The 19,879-nt window shown below is 39.1% G+C and overlaps 1 protein-coding gene across 3 annotated transcripts in view; it reads right to left on the bottom strand.

Annotated features, from left to right (window-relative positions):
• Window positions 1–1,046: 1,046 nt before the first annotated feature.
• Window positions 1,047–19,879, bottom strand: part of RETREG1 (reticulophagy regulator 1) — a gene marked incomplete at its 5' end in the record, with an annotated part of 122,908 nt that continues 104,075 nt past the window's right edge. The window contains 6 exons of one of the 3 annotated variants that reach the window (XM_082836919.1): window positions 1,047–3,701; window positions 5,856–5,982; window positions 6,179–6,243; window positions 7,022–7,159; window positions 9,090–9,174; window positions 11,272–11,398. In XM_082836919.1, the coding sequence (XP_082693045.1) occupies window positions 3,214–3,701; window positions 5,856–5,982; window positions 6,179–6,243; window positions 7,022–7,159; window positions 9,090–9,174; window positions 11,272–11,398 (1,030 nt within the window). In that variant the 3' untranslated portion in view covers window positions 1,047–3,213. The remainder of the gene's footprint in view (window positions 3,702–5,855; window positions 5,983–6,178; window positions 6,244–7,021; window positions 7,160–9,089; window positions 9,175–11,271; window positions 11,399–19,879) is intronic. The other 2 variants (XM_082836920.1, XM_082836921.1) reach the window with 2 other exon arrangements.

Below are 19,879 nucleotides of genomic sequence, written 5' to 3'. Positions count from 1 at the left end.
GAATTAGCTTCCTAATTTTATGTTTGGGGAAACTGAGGTGGTGGTTTGAGATGCTATGCGACTTGACATTGTGTCTTAGGGTCATAATGTTAACATCAGAACCCAGACCTCATAATTCTGACATCCCATCCTACCTTAAATGCTTCAGTGGAAAAGGAGGAATAATATACAGAAATATAGTTCAGAGACTGTGTCTTCATTGTGATACACGTGACCTGTGACACATGTAGTTTAGGAAGGGTAGTAGTTTAGGAAGGGTTTTCAAAATAATTTCTTATCTCGTAACTAACATAGCCAGAGCAGTATAAGGAACTACATCAACCTAAGGTATGAACAGAAAAGGAAAACTTTTAAATCGCTTTTTCTTAAATGTAGATTTGCTTCTGGCCTAAAATCGGTAGTTTGCTGGCACTTTGCCACTTTTTAAAAAGGAATAAAGTCGCACTTATTTCAAATGTAAGAGTGAGATGCCAAAATATGTTGAGGATGTTTGCCACTTGCCAAACCTCATAAAAGTTTCTTTTCCTAACATTCTACTAAATTGGGGAGGGAGCAGTTTTAAAAAATCACTTCTGAAGATTTTTAGGGTACATAAAAAGTAAAGATGTTCAGAATGAGAATATAAATATTGCTTTAAGCCTGGATTGACCTTCCAAAACAAGCTTGAACTTCAGCCCTGCTTTACTGCTTCAGATCAAAATGCATGATCAGTGTATGCTATTCCCACTGTATGGTTTTGCTCAGCATTTCCTACAGGAAGTGAACAAAACATCTTTCTACAGCTCCTCTACAATTAAGAAATATCCATGCTTCACATTTTAATGACTGCATACATTCTCATGGTAAGGAATCTGTAGTTTCCCACTGTACTGAATCAGTCACAGGGTTTATTGTTAGTACATCTTAAAGCCAGAAACAGGACTATATATAATGTTCCCCCCACCCTATCCCCCGCCAAACACACACACACACACACACACACACACACACACACACACACAAACACACACAGAAAACGAAACCCCTTGACATCCTCTGTTTGATAGTATTAAGAGTACCATTATTACATTGTGTAAATTTATAGCCACATATATTCTGGAACAAATACTACTGAAGTGCATGTGTGGTTATAATCCTACTGCCCACAGAGAGCTGGTACGTCTCCACCATAGGGCTGTAACACATTTTTCTACCCTAACAACCTCCCCAAACCCCTTTTAATTTATAGTTTATAACATCTGATTCTGGCTTTACTGTTCATGCCATCAAATCGTGAGTTTATCTCCTTGTAAGCTTGTCCAGTGACTTGTAACACATTCTTTAATTACTTAAGTTATTTAACTTCTCGTTTTCCCCTCAGTGAAGAAACTGAAAAGACCTTTAAACTTTCTGACTTCATGGCCAGGAATATTTTTTAAGTGAAGAAACATACACATAAAAAAAATAATAAACCTGGTAACAAACTATTTTATAAATACGTGACTGTATTTTTCTTCATGTCCAGAAACTCTTACTGAAATAGAATTCAGGTATATTCCTTGCAAACCCACACAGTTCATACATCTAACACCAGGTTTTCATTTGTACCGAAACGGGCAAGATAATGAAGGCACAGGCTCAATTTGTATCAGTAAAGGACTCAAACACAGTCAAGAGGCACTAATGACATAGAAGCATCGTCAATCACGAAAAGCAAGTGTTCAGAGTCTGCAGTAACTTCTCTCCCTTTAATATTTGGCAAAATTCAATCTAGATATTTTAATACCTCAGAAAGAAAAAATAAATAAGAGATGCTACATTAAAATGTCAGATGACCTATCATTACTCTTTAGACATATAAGGGAAGGGATAAAGTAAAGGGAGGGGACCACAGATTTGCTATATTCTTGGATTATCCTTCCTTTCTGAGGGGCTCAGATGTCTGTGTGCATCTGTCAGAATGCCAGCTGTACCTGAAGATTGAAGAGATGGTTGGTAGTCGCTGACATGGTCCCTCAACACTATTAAAAGTTTCTATATTAAAAGTTTCTATCACAAAAACAAAATTAGCTTGATTTCTTCTCTTTAGTCCTTTGTTAAACAGCTAAGTGAAATGTGGTTATTTAAAAGAGATCTAAAAAGTTTAAAATAAAGGAAAAATATATTCTAGCTTCCTAAGAAGAAACAGATTACAGATTTAGGTTTCTATGGCAAATAAATACACTTGAAAACCAAGCAAGTTTCTCTCCTGTAGGAGAGTCAGACTACAAACAGTTCTCGTTTCTCTAAGGCTGATGACCACATCGCTCATAGAACATACCAGCAACTAGTTTCACAATTTTAAGAGACTTTTTCCATAATATGAAAGATGAGGTTTAACCTAGTTCTGAGCAGGCAGAATAGATCTGTACTCACAACATCCCTATCACAAATATATGACAATTGAACAACAAAGCACAGCCCAATCTCTGCTTACATCGAAACCACCGTCTACATGATATCTAATTACTTGCTTTCGATGGGTTAATACCACCTGTTGCAAGACTAGAGCTGGCAGTCAATGGAGCACGCCATTTACAAGGAAGCCTAAAGTCTACAACTGCAAAAATAACATGGAAATGTACTAGCCCATCCAACGTAGTTAAATATATTTTCAAAATTGTTCCTAGGAAATGAATTTTAATAGTATCTCCCAAGTCTTTCAACCAAAGTGACCTTGATCATTTTTGTCTTTTTACATCAAAATCTACCAAAATTTTTTGACTGTTTCCAAGTATTAGGAACAGAGGGGCCAATATAGCATGTTTCACAATTAACTGTTAATATTTCAGCGAGTTACAATAAACTGTTTTTGCATGCTTGAAAAAATAATTGTGAAGAAAAAATACGGAATACTAATGGGAGGACCTCAATAATTGGGTGTTTTCATTTTGCTTTAAAAACAACCTCTAATATTCAACTCTGACAATGCAGTAAATATATATACATATATATAAAGTTCATTTCCATGCGCATTACATAAAAATAACTATGAGAAATATCAATCTATCAGTGTCAGCTGATATATATCCAATTAACTCACTGCAGAAGGGAAAAAAAAAGGCCAACAAAATTCTAAAGTAATCAGTAAAGCTCACAGTTCGAAAAGTTTTTTTTTCCTTTTTTTTCTTTTTTTGCTTGTTTGAATTTTTTTGGTAGTTTGTCTGTGCTCTGTCATACAAGCTGATTCCCAGACTAATGGCCTCCGAGTAGATTTGAAAGAAAGCCTGAAGACTTCTTATTTTGCAGTGCTTCTGCTTCCTGGTCTTGTGAAAGCCCCAATTCACTCTCAATTTGGTCGAGCTCTGACTGGTCCAGTAGTTCAAAATCATCCCCTTCGTCTGTGTCCTCCCCTGGGCTGGGAGCAGCCTGAGACAGTGCTTGCTGCATGCCTGCTAACTGGTCTTTGACGGCGGCAGTCACCGCAGCGGTGATGACGTCCCCAGCCAGGTTGCTCATCAGGTGGAAGGTTTGGTCACCGCTCAGAGGAAGGGTGAGACCAGCCACTGATTGCCTCTCTGAGCTGGGTCTGGGACCACGGTCCAACTGCTCCTTTCTTCTCTTGAGCTCAGTGGGCAAGCCAAGGCTTAATTCATCTTCATCGTTTGTTCCTGTGCCATTTTCTAGAGATGGAAAATCTGAAAGGTCTCGAGAGAAAACTTCCTCACTAGGTCGGTCAAGATCTGTGAAATGTAGAACAGAAGTTCATGCTTAAGCACCATAATAAATTTTTTTTTATGATTCAACTTCTAAGTTATAAAGTAGTAATTGATAAACCTTTACTATCTCAGATATACAAAAAATAGAAAGTCAAAGGTTTATAAGACACTGTAATAAACCATAATAAATTTGAAATCAGAGAATTGTCTAAAAGATCCCTGCTTTTAATTGGAATCCTCTGAATCACTCTGGCATTCATCTAGCCTCCCATCAGACCCCCCCCAAGTCTGGGACACTCTCTCCACAAGTACACACAAACACTACATGTCCCCCCATGGCCTTAGCTTTCCTCTTAAACACAAAAAGTGTGTAATGACTTACTATTCAACCGGTCTTAATGTCAGCTTGGAGCTCTGACTAGAGTTTAAACGTTCACCAAAATTTCATCCTGCTCCTGGGGAGGGGATTAGCTTAAGCCAGTGTGGATATGTATAATCCAAAATAAAAAATATTTCAATTGGACGTTTTCATAGATTTGGGTCCCAGATGGTGACTATTATCCAGCCTTTGCATTTTCATTCATGGAGATCTGTTTGAGTATCTGTAACTGTGTTTGTTTAAAGCAATGAGTTAAAAGAAGCTGCTGTTCCTTCTATTCCATATTCAACCTAAGAGCTTATGGAAACATTTAGCTTTCCATGAATATAGCTGAAATTAACCATACCGTTTTAGCAAAATATAGGTCCTGAATATATACAGGAACGCTTTAAGATTTGGGACATTTGAAAGCAATGTCAGGTTAGTAGGCAGACAGTGATTTCATTGTTTTTCACTTTTCACAGAAAATCCTTCAGTAACTCTTTGGAATCTTCAAGTTAATTAATGAAAGCCTTTTATATGGGTTCCATTATTGTTGCTCCCTTTGTTGTGTAAATCTGAGATAGGATGCTTAAGAACAAAGGGTTTGTTTTACTGGTCTTGTAGGTATGTACAGCTTGTAGAGCTTGAGAGGACTTCAGTGACCCTCTTGTTCTAATGCACTTTAAAGATGAGGAAATTGAGATCCACAGAAATCATGTCACCTGTTCAAGGTCATACAATAAAGTTAATGACAAAAGCAAGGCTACACTTGGGTCTCCCAATCTCCAAACCTGTATTTTTTCAACACTACACAGCCTTCTTCCTTCCTCTAGAAAAAGAAAGTGTGTTCTTGCTTATAAAGACACATATAAAATAATTTATTCATAATCCTCCATTATAACCTGCTTATATTTTCAGTATATTGTTAAAATGACTTGAAATAATCCAATGAGACTAGTGAAAGTTATTGCACAAGACTTGTCTCAAATTTCATTTTAAATTGTACTAAACCTAATTATAAAAGATAAGAAAGCTTTTTTTTTTTTTTAAACTAACTTGGAAGAAAAACAAGTTAGTTAAAAAAAAAAAAATTATATGAGAAACCCTGGAATCAGCTTTGGATTTGGGAAACTTGCCCCCCATGCTTCAGTCCCTCTTAATAAGGACTAGCCCTGGATATATGGGATTAGCTTCTCTCCTCCCCCGCCCCATTACTGCTATAAACAATGCCACCAGATAGTCCAGAAGTTAAGTTTTTTCACTGTCAATTGTTTGTTTTCAAAATAAAGGCAGATTTGGACATTGATTAGCTTAGATGTTTCTCTCATACTCTTCAAAAAAATAGCTTTTGAGATATAATTCATATACTATAAAACTTACCCTTTTAAAGTATATGATTAAGTGTTTTTTAATATAGTCACAAAGCTGTTCAACATCACCACCATCTAATTCTAGAACATTCTCATCATCCTAAAGAAACATACTAATTACCAGTCACCCACCATTCCCTCTTCCCCCAGCTGCTGGCAGCCACTAACCTATTTTCCTTCTGCACGGATTTGCCTATTCTGGACATTTCATAGAAATGGAGTTACCCAAGGTGTGGACTTGTGTGTCTGGCTTCCTCCACTTTAGCATAACGTGTTTAAGGTTCAACCATGTTGTAGCAAACGTGAGTACTTCATTTTTATAGCCAAGTGAGATTCCATTGTGTAGATGTACCACACCTTGTTTATCCAGTCAGCAGCTGACAGATTAAATACCTTTGCACGCACTCATAATTATACAAATCAGAGCATCTAGGAGTGTGAGCATACCGTCAGAAGTGTCCGTCTGTGGAGTGTATCCTTCTGAAAGGTTGAAGGTCCCATTGTCAGTCCAGGAGACCTCGGACACATCTGTGTCAGACACAGACAACTCTTTGGCGGCAACGGTCAGGCTAATCTGTGTTAATATAAATACCAGTGACACATTTCAAACTTCTGTGGGGAATCTTTTGAAACATTTTCCTTTCGATATTGTTCAATCATCTTAGAGAAACAGGAGGGGTCTATTAAGAATATCATTCCAGTTTTGGTACATTTAGATAAATTTACAGTCAAACCACACAGGAACAAATTGAAAACTAAACAAAAAATACCTTAGGACAGAGAGCTGAAAAGTCTAATTCACTGTCATCTTTGTGACTTTTTTCTTTATCTGCTTCTGTTGGGAAAAAATTTGGAAGCTTTCAGTTTCCTGGCCAGCTTAGACAGCGTGTATTTTACCCATTAGATATCCTTATCCCACCTTCCTCATATTCTCCAACGCCTCCACGTAATTAAATGTTTGCACATAACAAGGTCCACGTATTTGCAACTGTTTGGTTTCCGAGGGAAATGGTCCATATCAGTGGTCCTCATAGTGTGGCCCCTGGACTTTTAGAAAGGCAAATCCCCAGGCCCTCCCCTAGACCAGCTGAATCAGAAACTCTGGGGTATGGGCCCCGCAATCTAAGCTTTAATAAGCTCTTCAGACAATTCTGATGCTCCCTGTAGTTTGAGAATCTGTAAGGTCACAAGCTAAGTTAAAAAGTGAACAAGGAGCACATTAGTCTTCCCCCTATTTTCTTTTCCTTCCCGTTCTACTGGCCCCCTCTTACAGGGCTCCCACACACAGCCCTACCTGTGTCATTTGTTATTTGCAACCGTCCACTCCCAAAGAAAACGATTTAGAGAAAATATATGATAAGTAGCAAATACAGAAGTGTTGAAGCCTTTTCTCTCTCCCCTGACAATTTGGATTAAAAAGGCGATTTGTTGTATGTTTGAGAAAAGCATAAAAGCCTAAAATAGGAAAAAGCTATGTTACTTTGGGGGGATTTGCTTCTGTAGTAATATGTGGTGAAAGGCTAAAACACCCTGAAATATATTAAAGGTGATTTCATAATAGCCAGCTGATGTCTCATCTCATGCGTGGAATCTAAAATTCAAACGTTACCTACCAGCTCTCTCACGTTTCTTCTGGTTAATATATTCTCTGATTCCAAAATCTAGTTTCAGCAGAAATGACTTGATTTTGTTGTATATTTTTTGTCCAATATCATTACACTTAAAAAATGGACACAGAAATGCACATAGTACTGCAAGATAAGGAGGAAGAGAGTTTAAGGAAAGTGACCTTACTTTCCAAAGGCTACATCTTAGTATGTCACAAAATTATTTCAGTTCCCTTACGGACAAATTGGGTTTTTTTTCTTAAGGAAGCGCCTCTGTGAAATAAGTCCATAGTTTTTATTCTTCCCCCTGTAATGAAACCATTTTCTCCTATATACACACAACCCAACAGTCATGGTTTTCAAAGACTTGCAATTAGATAACTCCATCCCTTCAATCCTCTTACCCTCAAAATTTATACAAAGGTTACGTGCTTTCCCGACAACAGTCCTGGATTAAAATGTCAACTCTATTTATTTGTTAAATGATCATTTCTCCATAGAAACATTATTAACTATCTGTTAGCCTCTCGTCAGTAATACTGGGATAATAACCTCATCTCTTGGGGTTGCTGGGAAGGATAAATGAGATAAATACAGACCATCTGAATAATGCCTTGCCCGTATTAGACTCGCTTTCCCTAGCTCTCTTCTCCTTTCCCTCCTAAACAAGGCAGATCAAAGGGCTGATATTCCACAGGAGTTCTACTTGGGAGAATGGATGTGAGCTCTGACCATTGGCCCTTTGTGTGAGGCATTAGGAATACAAAAAGAAATGAAGATCAACACAGGAAAGGCGTTGTATTCCCTACTGTTTATTTCTCTGCTGTTGTCAGGACACGTGCCCATTTACCTTTTAAATAGGAGTTGCAAACTCAAATATCTCTAGAAGACAAGGAGGTATCTGTAAATGTTAAAGGCTGGTGCGAGAAAACTAGGGAAATACGAGGGCTGGTTGGGTGGAGAGCGACTGCCCCATCTAAAGGTGGCAGGGCCAGATCTTCATATTTTTTAGGAGAAGCAGGAAATTGAAACTTTTTTTACAGCACTTTTGAGTTACAATTGACATACAATAAATTGCACATATTTAAAGTGTACAATTTGATGTTTTGACATATGCATACAACTAAGAAACTGTCATCATGATAAAGATAGTGACCATACCACCCCCAAAAGTTTCCTCATGTTTCTCTTAATCCCTCCCTCTGGTCTTTCCCTGCCCTACCCACCTCATCCCCAGGCAACCATTTATGTGCTCTGTCACTAAAGATTAGTTTGAATTATATATCAATGGAATCAAACAGTATGTACTCTTTTTTTTTTACCTGGCTTCTCCCACCCCATTTAATTATTTTGAGATTTATCCAGACTGTTGCATACATCACTTTTTTAGTGCTGAGTAGTAATCCATTGTATGGATGTACCACAGTTTGTTCACCCATCTATTTGTTGATGGACATATGAATTGTCTTCTGTTTTGGGCTAACACAGATAAAGCCACTATGAACATTTGTGGACAAGTCTTTGTATAGGTGTATGCTTTCACTTCTCTTGGGAGAACACCTAGCTGTGGAATGCCTCGGTCACATAGTAGCTTTTAAAAAACTACCAAACTGTTATCCAAAGTGGTTGTACCATTCTACCCACCCACCATATCCTGGCTAACACTTGATATAGTCAGTATTTTTAATTTCAGCCGTTTTGGTGGGGATATAATGGTGTCTCATTGTGGTTTTAATTATATTTTGAGCCGCAGATCATGCACAACGGCAAAAGTATTCACGTATTTGTGGGGGGTGGAGAGTAGAGCTTGTTTACAGCTTTATTGACATAATTTAAAATGAAATGAATCACTTATATATAACCTTGCATTTTGACAGCTATTCTTATAATTTTGAAATAGCAACATGTCTCTAGAAAAAGGAGAAACTTTGTACAGCAGGAAATTAAAGAATAATCAACTTGCTTTATAATCAAGAACACATCCCTCCTCTTCTAAACTGTGGAACGTCTTGTAGACCATTAAATGATACCATATGTGTCACATCAATTAGAAAAAATGTTCTACTATACTTACACAGCAGATAGCTCAGTATAACCCCAGGAATGTAACTTCCCAAGATCGTAAAAAAGGTGCATACACTGCAGACCAGGAGACAAAACTAAAAATAATAGAAGCAACATGTGACAGTTGTACATAACATCAAGATACTTTAGAGCACAGGATACACACAAAATTATTGATCTATATGCCATCTATCATGTTATGGCAAATGTCTTTCAAACAGTGTTCTCTGCACTTAGATCTGACTAATGACTGCTGTGTTCAACCAGCCTTAGCCCACTTTAACATTAAGTGATAATCATTAGGAAGGTTCCAGAAGCTAACCTCTGGCACAGAGAACAACATCTCCCATTAATCATGCCTGCAGCTGTATTACCAGATGCAAGAGACCTGAAGAACAGTATGTACCCAGAAACTTGTTTTACTCAGGGTCACTCGCTGAAAACAATGCAGCCCAGTAACGAAATCTGTAGGTTCAAACTGTTTCTATAAATCCACAGAAATTCATAAACACAGCAAAACATGTTATAGAAATGAGAGGTATTTACATAAATATAACAGTAATTTGCGCAGCTGATAAGCAGCCGGGATAAATCGACTGGCCATTACTATCCTCCTTCCTAACCATATCTGTTCGGCCAATGAAACTAAATTCCACCAGTGAAATTTGATTATATTCTTTCTGTCAGTCGAAGCCAAAAGCATCTTGGTCGTTTTAAGTAAAACATCAAGACAGAAAAATTCTCCCATAAAGTCTTCACTTCTTTTTCACACTCTATTATTTAAAATAAACTATCTTACTTCTTTGCTTTACCTTTAAATTATGGTACTAAACTTCACTGATCAGCCAAGAAACTTCATTAAGGGAATTTCAAAAAGACACACAAGGAAAGGATACAGAACTCTGATCAATAACTGATTAAGAGAAACAGCAAGGGGGTCTAAAACTCAGATTAACTTTGATTTTTCATTCTTGGCACAAGGGTTAATAAATTCACTAGTCAAAAGGAAAACAAAATTAAGAGCTGTTTCTCAAACATCAGGGATCCTTGAAGAATATGGAATTCTAATAGCAACATGGAAGAGGAAAGACCATAAAAGTTAAAAGAACAAATGAAAGCATTACTATATACAGAATTCAGTTTCACGAAGGGATTTCATATTATCCACTAAATTTGTAGCATCGTTGTCTTACGTTAATTGACTTGGGGTATATTAATGCAACCCAATGCAGAAGTTTAAGTTCAGAATCTTCTAAAAATGTGTTTAATCATCTCAGTAAAATAAGCATCAAAAACACAAGTCACCCCACCCCGCTACCACGTTGATATCTTTTCTAAAAATCACCTTCGGTGATTAAAATAACTTATCCATATACAATGTTGCAACTTTAGTATGCTCAAAATGTGTCCGAATATAGTTCTATTACTCATTGAAGTTAGATTTCCTGTAACACGGTACAAAGAGAGGGATTTTAAATGAAGACATTCCTAGGTTCTTCCTTCCAACTACAGGTGGACATTCGTTTCCATAGCAGTGGAAGGGAAGGGGTCTATTGATGGTTCTGTAGCTCACCCGTGCTGTCAAGATACAGTGGAAGCTGCCTCTACACATAAAAACCCTATAGTGGGCATTTCTTGTAACCCCTTTCAAACCACTCAACTCTCTCCTCGTGGGTTTTCATCTTTGTTGGGAAAATACTCATTCCATTTATATAATCACTGTGGATGTTTCTGCCAAAGATTTTCTTTCTTAAGTAAAGCATACAAGAATCTCCACTTTTTAGACTGAAAGTGACTCAGTTACCTCCAAAAACACCCTCAAAGGGCTATGTGTTCCTTTGACTTGAGAACCAGCCTAGATAATATAAACTGAAATTCTTAATAACACGTTTTTATCCTTGGTCTGGCTGAGAGGACAAATCATCATTCATTTTAGTTAATAAGCTACATAAATACGGATAAAATAGAAATCCAATCCAATTTCAAACTATAAGGTTAAGGATTTTCTAGTGCTAACAACACTAACATTTCTGAACCTCGCTAATATCAGTTGTTATGGCACGTGTTCGTAGTGTATTATATTCAGAATTGGAGAACCCTTACAGGCTGATAAAATAGGTTAATTCATTTGTTTCCAAGTTTATTTCACATTTTAAAGCACACACATCATTCTCCTTTTCTGGAAAACTTGCCTTGCCAGGGCTCTGCTGTTTAAACAGAGACATTTCTTGAAGAAATATGCTGAAATTCATCCATGATTCTGCAAGACAGTGGCTGAGCCTGGGTCTTTCATCTGGTTTGGAATTGATAACTTCCCAGCTAAAGAGAGAAAAAGAAAACCAAAACTGAAAACCATTAACTGAATTGTGGATGATTCACTCAACATTTATTGCTTGAGCAGATATTCATTGAGCACCTCCTAGTAGGCACACTCTCTGGAACAGCCATGTGAATTCAGAGATGAACAAGCCAGACACCTGTCTAAGGAAGATCACAGGCCAAGGCAAGCAACGAGCTCCACGATTATCTGGTCACAACGAAGGAAAAATATAGGGTGGAGGCTTTGGGGCATCTTCTCTGAAGATGTCACTTTTATGCTATGATCTGGATTTGCACTATTTACCATAAAGGCTTGGAAGGGCTCCAGACAGAACAATGTACAGCATATGCAAGAGGTCCTGTTGTGAGAAGGAGCTAAAGCACCATTGGTCCCAGGATGGCTGCAGTAGAGCGAACCAGAGAACAGCATTGCAGGGAGCTGGGATGGTAGGAAGAAACCTGATCATACAGGGCCTTGTGGGATTGTCAGAAATGTTTTAAACCTTAAAGGTAGTAAAGCCACAGTACCTTTAAAGAAACCTTGGCTTTAATCTTATCATTATCCTCGTCATCAACACGAACAAAGCATTTTCAGTCCACAGTTGATCCTTGTACAATGCTGCAGTTAATCCACCTATGTATAATTTATTGTTGGCCCTTCATATCTGTGGTTCCTCTGCATCCACAAAATTAGCCAACGACAGACCCTGTTGCACCGTAGAATTTACTACTGATAAACATCCACTCTAAGTGGACCCACGCAGTTCAAACCCAGGTTGTTCAAGGGTCGACTGTATACTCTGTTGGTCAACTCAGTAGAAAACTGTCAAACTCAACAGGATCTCACAATACCCCGTATTTGTCTAGAGTATCTTTTCCCGATCATCACGATAGAATGTGCTGGATGTGGTGTGTGCGCCAGGCACGTGCTGTGTGTGGGTCCCCGCCTTCCCACAGGAATGGTAGTGAGCTGAAAACTAGTAACAAACGCTCCAGGAAGAAGACATGCAAATACTGGGCATTTCCTGAAGTTACAATGCCATCAAGTTCAAATCCCACTCCTGCAATCCTAACTCATCACATAAATACACCAGCTCAAACAAGCTCTATTAAGGGCACCCAAATTCATTTATTACACAGACGATTTTAAACAAATGTGTCTCGCGGAGGACACACTGTTAGTGAGGTGTCCCCTGAGCTATGACTGCAAGGGTGTCAGGGTGGGGCTGATCTCTGGATTCAACTCCAGTAGCCCTGCGACGAATTAAAACTACTTTGGCCCTCAGATGCCCAACTACCCAGAAATCGCGTACACTGAGATTCTGTTTCTTTTTAATAAACTTTCAAATCAACGAAACTGTAAATTAAATAATACATTTCCCTTTATAATATAAATTTTAAGTTATATTTAAACGAGTGCAATAGCATTAAAAAAGCAAAAAAAAAAAAAAAAGTAGTTCTTGTCCTTCCTCTTTGTTCCATCAGCCTCAACCAATGCTCTGCCAGAGAGCCACTGAGCTGCCCCGTGTTCAGGCTGATGCTACTCCACGAGGTAGACATTTGCCAAATGATTTCCCGACTGTTGTAAGAAATGAGCTTTTGGGGACGTTTAGCTATCAGTTTATGCCTTCATTAACTCTTCCCACGCTCGAACCACTGAGCAAGCCTGTTTACATTGGTGACCAAATCTAGCACTATGCATATCCTACGAATGATTCCAGACCTATTAGAAGAAACACTAAGTTTTTATGTTACATATAGTGGCCACTATCTGTAACAAAATCTTGCCAGTATGTCAGCTTAATGGGAAAAGATTTTGTACAGGAGAGTAAAAACTGAAATTGAACTGTGGCTTCCTTTCTAGAACAACATAGGCTTGTTACAAATTGGCAAGGGTAGGCTACTCTACTGCTCAGTGTATGACATAAATACAGATTTTAATTTCTGCTCTCTGTGCATACTGAGTAGTATTAAAGGATTTGGTTAACGTGTCTGGCAAATATAATTCTAACAAAAATCAACGAAAAACTTATAATGGAACTGTATATTATTATTTTAACAATTCCAATGGAATGGGTGAACATTTTGAAGCAAATTTTAAATATACTTCCATTAGGATAATGAACAAATAAAGTGAGTTGTGTTCAAAAATGAAAGATGGGCTTCCTTGGTGGCGCAGTGGTTAAGAATCCACCTGCCAATGCAGGGGACACAGGTTCGAGCCCTGGTCCAGGAAGATCCCACATGCGGCAGAGCAACTAAGCCCGTGCGCCCCAACTACTGAGCCTGCGCTCTAGAGCCCGCGAGTCACAACTACTGAGCCCGCGTGCCACAACTACTGAAGCCCATGTGCCTAGACCCTGTGCTCTGCAACAAGAGAAGCCACCGCAATGAGAAGTCCGTGCACCGCAACGAAGAGTAGCCCCCGCTCGCCGCAACTAGAGAAAGCCCGCGCGCAGCAACGAAGACCCAACGCAGCCAAAAATAAATAAATAAAAATAATAAAGTTCCCTTAAAATAAAACAAAGAAAGATGGAATGGATATGAAGGAACTCAAACTCCATGTTTATACCTGAACCTCAGGATCATAATGTTGAGAAAAACATCACAGAGGTATATACACAGCATGATTTCATTTATATAAAGCTCAAAATCACATTAAGCTAACATATTTAAGCAAGGAAATGATTTAAAAAAAAACAACAAGATTCAGGAGAAGGGATACCTAAGATGGGGGTGTGTAGGGAATGAGACTTGAGATGGCAAGTGGGAGCTTCTTGGGTATTTGTCATATTCTATATCTTTTTTAGGTGCTGGGTACACAAGAATCGATGTATTTCTGTTCTTAAAGCTATACATGTACACACATATGGTCTTGATTTAAAATTCCTGGATACTTAAATGTATAATCATTCTTTTTATTTAATGAGTAACATTCTTACACGAGTATATCCCACTTCACATCCTATAGTCAAAATACAAGTGTTACCCCCTGTGACAGTACTTTGGGACAATAAATTCCATTGTTACCTATATTTATTTTTAACAAAATCGCCTTAGGGAGTTCCCTGGTGGTTTGGTTAGGACTCAGCACTTTCACTGCCGTGGCCCAGGTTCAGTCCCTGGTTGGGGAACTGAAATCCCACAAGCCGTGTGGCATGGCCAAAATTTTTTAAAAATCGCCTTGAACAATTCTAATGAGATCTGAATTACTGTTACCATCACAAACAGAAATGAGAAATGCATCCTGTAAGTCATGAAAGTGTTATCTAACCAAATGGGTTTTGGGAAGAGTAGTAAACGTCTGAGATAAAATAAATGAATAGATTGTCCTGAATAAAACTGAATGGAAATATGTATGATTTCAGAAGAAAATCCGAATTCAAGGGCAAAGAAGAGGTGTCACTCTACATGTACACTCTAAATAAAACATGCACCTAGCCATCACTCTCTGGGAGTTTCATAATAGTTTTAAATTGTCCAGTGACTAATTCTGAGGACCAGTGGAACATACATTTCTAATGTCTTCCATTATATACAGTCTACCATTAATTTGTGTCACCACAGTTCAGTTTAGGGAATATAGTTACATCATATATTTGAATAGTGCAGTTATGTAATTTAGAATAAGATGGGCCAATTGATGTCTGCTTTTCAAATTCCCTTCTTTTATAGACAAGGAAAGTGAAACCCACATTTTCTCAGCTAGTTCAGGGCAGAGCCTGACTGGAGACTCCTGATTTCCAACACAGTTCTCTTCCCTTTAAAACATGTGCCCCCTGCAAGGGAAGAACCAATTCAATGACATCTCCTCACTCTTTTCTAGAGTCAGGAGGAATGAGGTGTGATTGACCAGGATCAACACGGCATCATTTAAGACCTACCCATTCCGGAAAATAAGAGAACTTCCTGTGCAGAATCCAAATATTTATTGGAAAGTAAGATTCATACTTGATGGTTGGTCAACGATTAATACAAGTGACATCTGCACGTGTACACACACACACACACACACACACACAGGCTCTGAGTTGCTCCATAAGGAAACTCTAGGTTTTCCTAGAGAGCCCTGTCTAGAAAACACATAATCAGAGAAAGGATCTCCTGTGAATACTGGACGATGCTAGGGAAACAGATCTTTCACATGGTGTGTGACTGTCTTCCCACCATCCTTGGCGCTGATCAACGTGCAACGAAAGGCCCAACAAACAGAAAAGGAGGCTGAAAAACAGTGTGAATCTTTACCAAGTCCTTCACCAAAGAGTGTAAGTCTTCTATAGTTGAAGCTCATTCAAGGGAGAAAATTAGCTACCAATGGCTTCAGCATGAATATTCCAGGGCTTGGTTTTTTTCTTCCATAGTTTCAGAGAGAACATGCATTTTCCAGGTTCAAAGGGAAGTAAGGTCCTTTTGTGGGTCTGTCTGTCCTTCTTTCTTTCCTTCCCTTCTCTCTACCCTTGCTTGCTTCCTTCCTTCCAGCTAGTTTTCTCTCTCCTTCCTACCTCCCTCCAGCCAGGAGATAAGGACCTCTTAAGAGTCCCTCCCTTGTGACCACCACCTCCAACTTCCCAGACTCTCCGAGAATCCAGTTCACGTGGTTCCCAGTGAGAAGCCACACCTCCCAGCCTTCCCACGGCCATGGCATCTTTCACATGGGCTCTGCCCAAGGATCTGCAGCTTGTGCAGAGCTTGCCAGAAAAGCTACCCAGCGGAGGCCCTGGCAGATTCCATTTAGTTACATTCTCCTCAAGAGAAACTAGAGGGACAGATTTTTGACAAAAGACACTCTGCATGGTCAAGATAAGCAGCTGTTTACTGGTTCCACCAGTCCGAGAAGTTCTAAGGGAATAAGAATTAGAGAGATAGCCCCTCAGACAAGCAGCCTCGCTTTGGCACAGAAGGGAGCTCTGCTTGCCAGTAGAATCCGAAGCCAACACCCCTTCTTTCTGCCTCCATAACCCTACTAGAATACAATTAGGCATAGACGTTAGATGAGGCCAAAGTAATCTCGTTAGGCAGTTCCCACGTGGGAAGTGTGTGTGAACCCCAGGGCACTGTTTCAACAGCAGCTGTCACGGCCTCACTCCAGAAACTCTGATGGAGCAGGCCTGGGGTGACCTCAGAAACCTGCCTTTTCAATTAGTGTCCCAGGTGATTCTGAGGCACGTGTTTCTTATCCTAAGAGTTACAATAAGAAATACCCAGTGAAAAAGTGTCAGGCCGCACAGCAGGGAGGTGCCCCCCAGGTGGGTCCTGGCCACTACCTGAGTTGAGCATCAGAAGTGAGAGTCCAAAGAGGCTGGAGTTGGAGGGACAGAGTGTGGGGTGTAGAGCCTGCACAGAGAACACTGGCCACCTGCAGGGTCCCCTGGACCCTCCAGCTGAGGGCGCATGTGTGAGGCACAAGGCATGGGAAAGGACGAGAGGGAACAGAGTCCTGTGCTCACAGGGCTGGGAAGGATGCCTGGAAATCCTTCCCACTGACTAGACTGGAAAGCCTCAAAATTCACACGTCGGGTAGAGTATTCACAAGGGTCCTACCTCAGCAGCAGAGAATAATGAGCCCTAGACTGAATGCTGCTGTGGTCCTAACACATCTTAAAAGCAACGTCCAAAAGGATCCAACTGATTTTAGGTAATTTAACTGTGTGATTTAAGTAATTTAACGTAGGAATAAAAAGTGGTGAGTTTTGTTATGAACCAAATAACCCACATGGTCAAACAGATCTGAATGATTTTTTAAATTTTTCTTTCATACCTATCTTTTTTTTTTAGTTGAGTTTTCATTTATTTATAACATAGGAACTTACAAAAATGCAATTTTAAAAAGTATGTCATTTACAATGTCATCAAAAACACACCAAATTCCTAGGAATAAATGTTACTAAAGATGTATAAATCTCTACCCTAAAAACTACAAAACATTATTAAGAAAGACTAAAGAAGACCTTAGTAAATGGAGGAATATGTTCAAGGAGTAGACATATTGGCATATTGTAAATATACCAGTTCTCCCCAATTTGACCTACAAATTCAAAATCTCATCAGAATTTATAATGCCAATTGGCTGCCTAATCCTAAAATTTAAATGGGAATTTAAAGTACCAAGAACAGCCAAGGAAATCTTGAAGAAGATAAACAAAGCTGCAGACATATGCTACCATATTTCAAGCCCTATTATAAACGCTATTGAATACACACACACACGTATGAACACATAACTATAATTTTGTTTTTCTTTTGTGTATAGTTTTTAGTGTAGAGGGTTATGCAGCCTTTAGGACATTTGTTCCTAGAAATCCGATGGGTTTTGATGCTATCATGAATGATGTACTCTTTTAATATATGCATAGTGATTTCCTTGCACAGTATTTATGCAAGAAAATGGCAAACTAATCGTGATAATAAATGATGACACTACAGTTCAGTGGGTAAAGAATTGTTTATTAACCGTTTTTCACTGAAGTATAGTTAATTTACAATGTTGTGTTAGTTTCAGGTGCACAGCAAAGTACCTTTCTTTTACATGATTGTGTGCCTTCTTTCTGTAAAAGTCTACTTAGCAGAACAGTCTTTAAGTGTTATATTCAAAGACCCATTAGCCTTTGCACAGTTGAAGGGCTCCATACATGAACCTTGAATGCACTTGGTTTTCAGGGTGCAGCACACAGTTCTCCCCGTTAGGGGGCTCTGTGAGACTAAGAAACGTGACACTCGGGTGCTCTTTAAAAATAGACGGTAATTCTGGAGGAGAGAACACGTGCCAGCAGCCTGCTACATCTCTTTCACCCCAAGCGTCTTTGAGCACAACCAAAAATTATGCTGAAATAAATGAATCCTGGCAGAGAACAGATAATGTGTCTCAGTGTCATTTCCCCTCCGTTCATTTCAATCACCATGCACTGAGTGCGGTTGTCTGTCACCAGTCCCGCCTCAGGGATTTCGTGATGACTAAGGCACAGCCTCTACCCGTGAGTGACCCCAAAGTGATTTCTCCCTCGCTCGTGGTATATATGAAATTCACGTTTACAAAATGACATTTCATTGAATCTAGGGCTGTTGGCGGGGGGGAAACATTCAAAAACCAAGCTGGGAATTGGATATATGAGGAGAGCCTGTTGAATATAAGATACTCTCTTTTCATTATTGTACACTTTACAGGATAATAAATCTTTTTAGCTTATACTAGTCAACCTAAAAGTCAGAAGGTATTTTTATAACTGAAAGTAATTTTTCAAAGCAAAAAAAGGGATTTTTTAATATATCAAAGCTCAAATCCTTTCACATATTTCTTCAGCTTTAGATTTGCGGAGATGATTACCAACAAGAGACAGGAGTCGTGGAGCAGATGGAGAGAGAAGGAGAGGAGTGTGAGGCGGAGGCAGAGGGCACAAACGAAGCCTGATGGTCGGGTCTGAGTTCCTGGGTTCTGCTGAGTCCAAAACAAATTCAAACATGGATGTCCTCTTTGTGGAGCCCATTCCCTTTTTCACCTTAAGCTGGTTTCAGTTTGGTTTCTGGCATTTGCAATACAAAATAAAGTGCCACAGGGCTTCCCTGGTGGCACAGTGGTTGAGAGTCCGCCTGCCGATGCAGAGGACACGGGCTCGTGCCCCGGTCCGGGAAGATCCCACATGCCGCGGAGCGGCTGGGTCCGTGAGCCATGGCCGCTGAGCCTGCGCGTCCGGAACCTGTGCTCCGCAATGGGAGAGGCCACAGCAGTGAGAGGCCCGCGTACCGCAAAAAAAAAAAAAAAAAGTGCTACATTTTTCCGGGGAGGGGGTGGGCAATGCAGAACTGTAGAATATATTTTAAATTGTAAGGCAGAAACAACTATTAAAAAGAGTTATGGAATAAGATTCCACAGAGATCAGCATGACAATTTATTCACTTTTTTTTTTAAGTCTTTAGTACCTGAATGGTTTCATTTGTTACTTTGTTCACTTTATTTTTTAATTTTTATTGTGAAGTATGGTTGATGTACAATATTATATGTTACAGGGGTACAATATAGTCATTCCCAATTTTTAAAGGTTATACTCCATTTATAGTTCTTATAAAATATTGATTATAGTCCCTGTGTTGTACAATATATCCTTGTAGCTTATGTTATACCTGACAGTTTGTGCCTCTTACTCCCCTCCCCCTATGTTGCCCCTCCCCCACCACTGGTAACCACTAGTTTGTTCTCTGTATCTGTGAATCTGTTTCATTTTTGTCGTATTCACTAGTTGATTGTATTTTTTAGATTCCACATATGAGAACACATAGTATTTTTCTTTCTCTGTCTGACTTATTTCACTTAGCATAATACCCTCCAAGTCCACCCATGTTGCTTCAAATGGCAAAATTTAATTCTCTTTTACAGGCTGAGTAATATTCCATTTTATGTACCACATCTTCTTTATCTATTCATCTGCTGATGGACACTTAGGTTTCTCCCATATCTTGGCAATTGTAAATAATATGCTGCTATGAACA

This window comes from Leucopleurus acutus (genome assembly GCF_964270905.1).
Source record: "Leucopleurus acutus genome assembly, chromosome: 3".
Taxonomy (NCBI): Eukaryota; Metazoa; Chordata; class Mammalia; order Artiodactyla; family Delphinidae; genus Leucopleurus; species Leucopleurus acutus.
The sequence above is the reverse complement of the archived record's forward strand: the minus strand, read 5'-3'. Positions and strand labels throughout refer to the sequence as shown.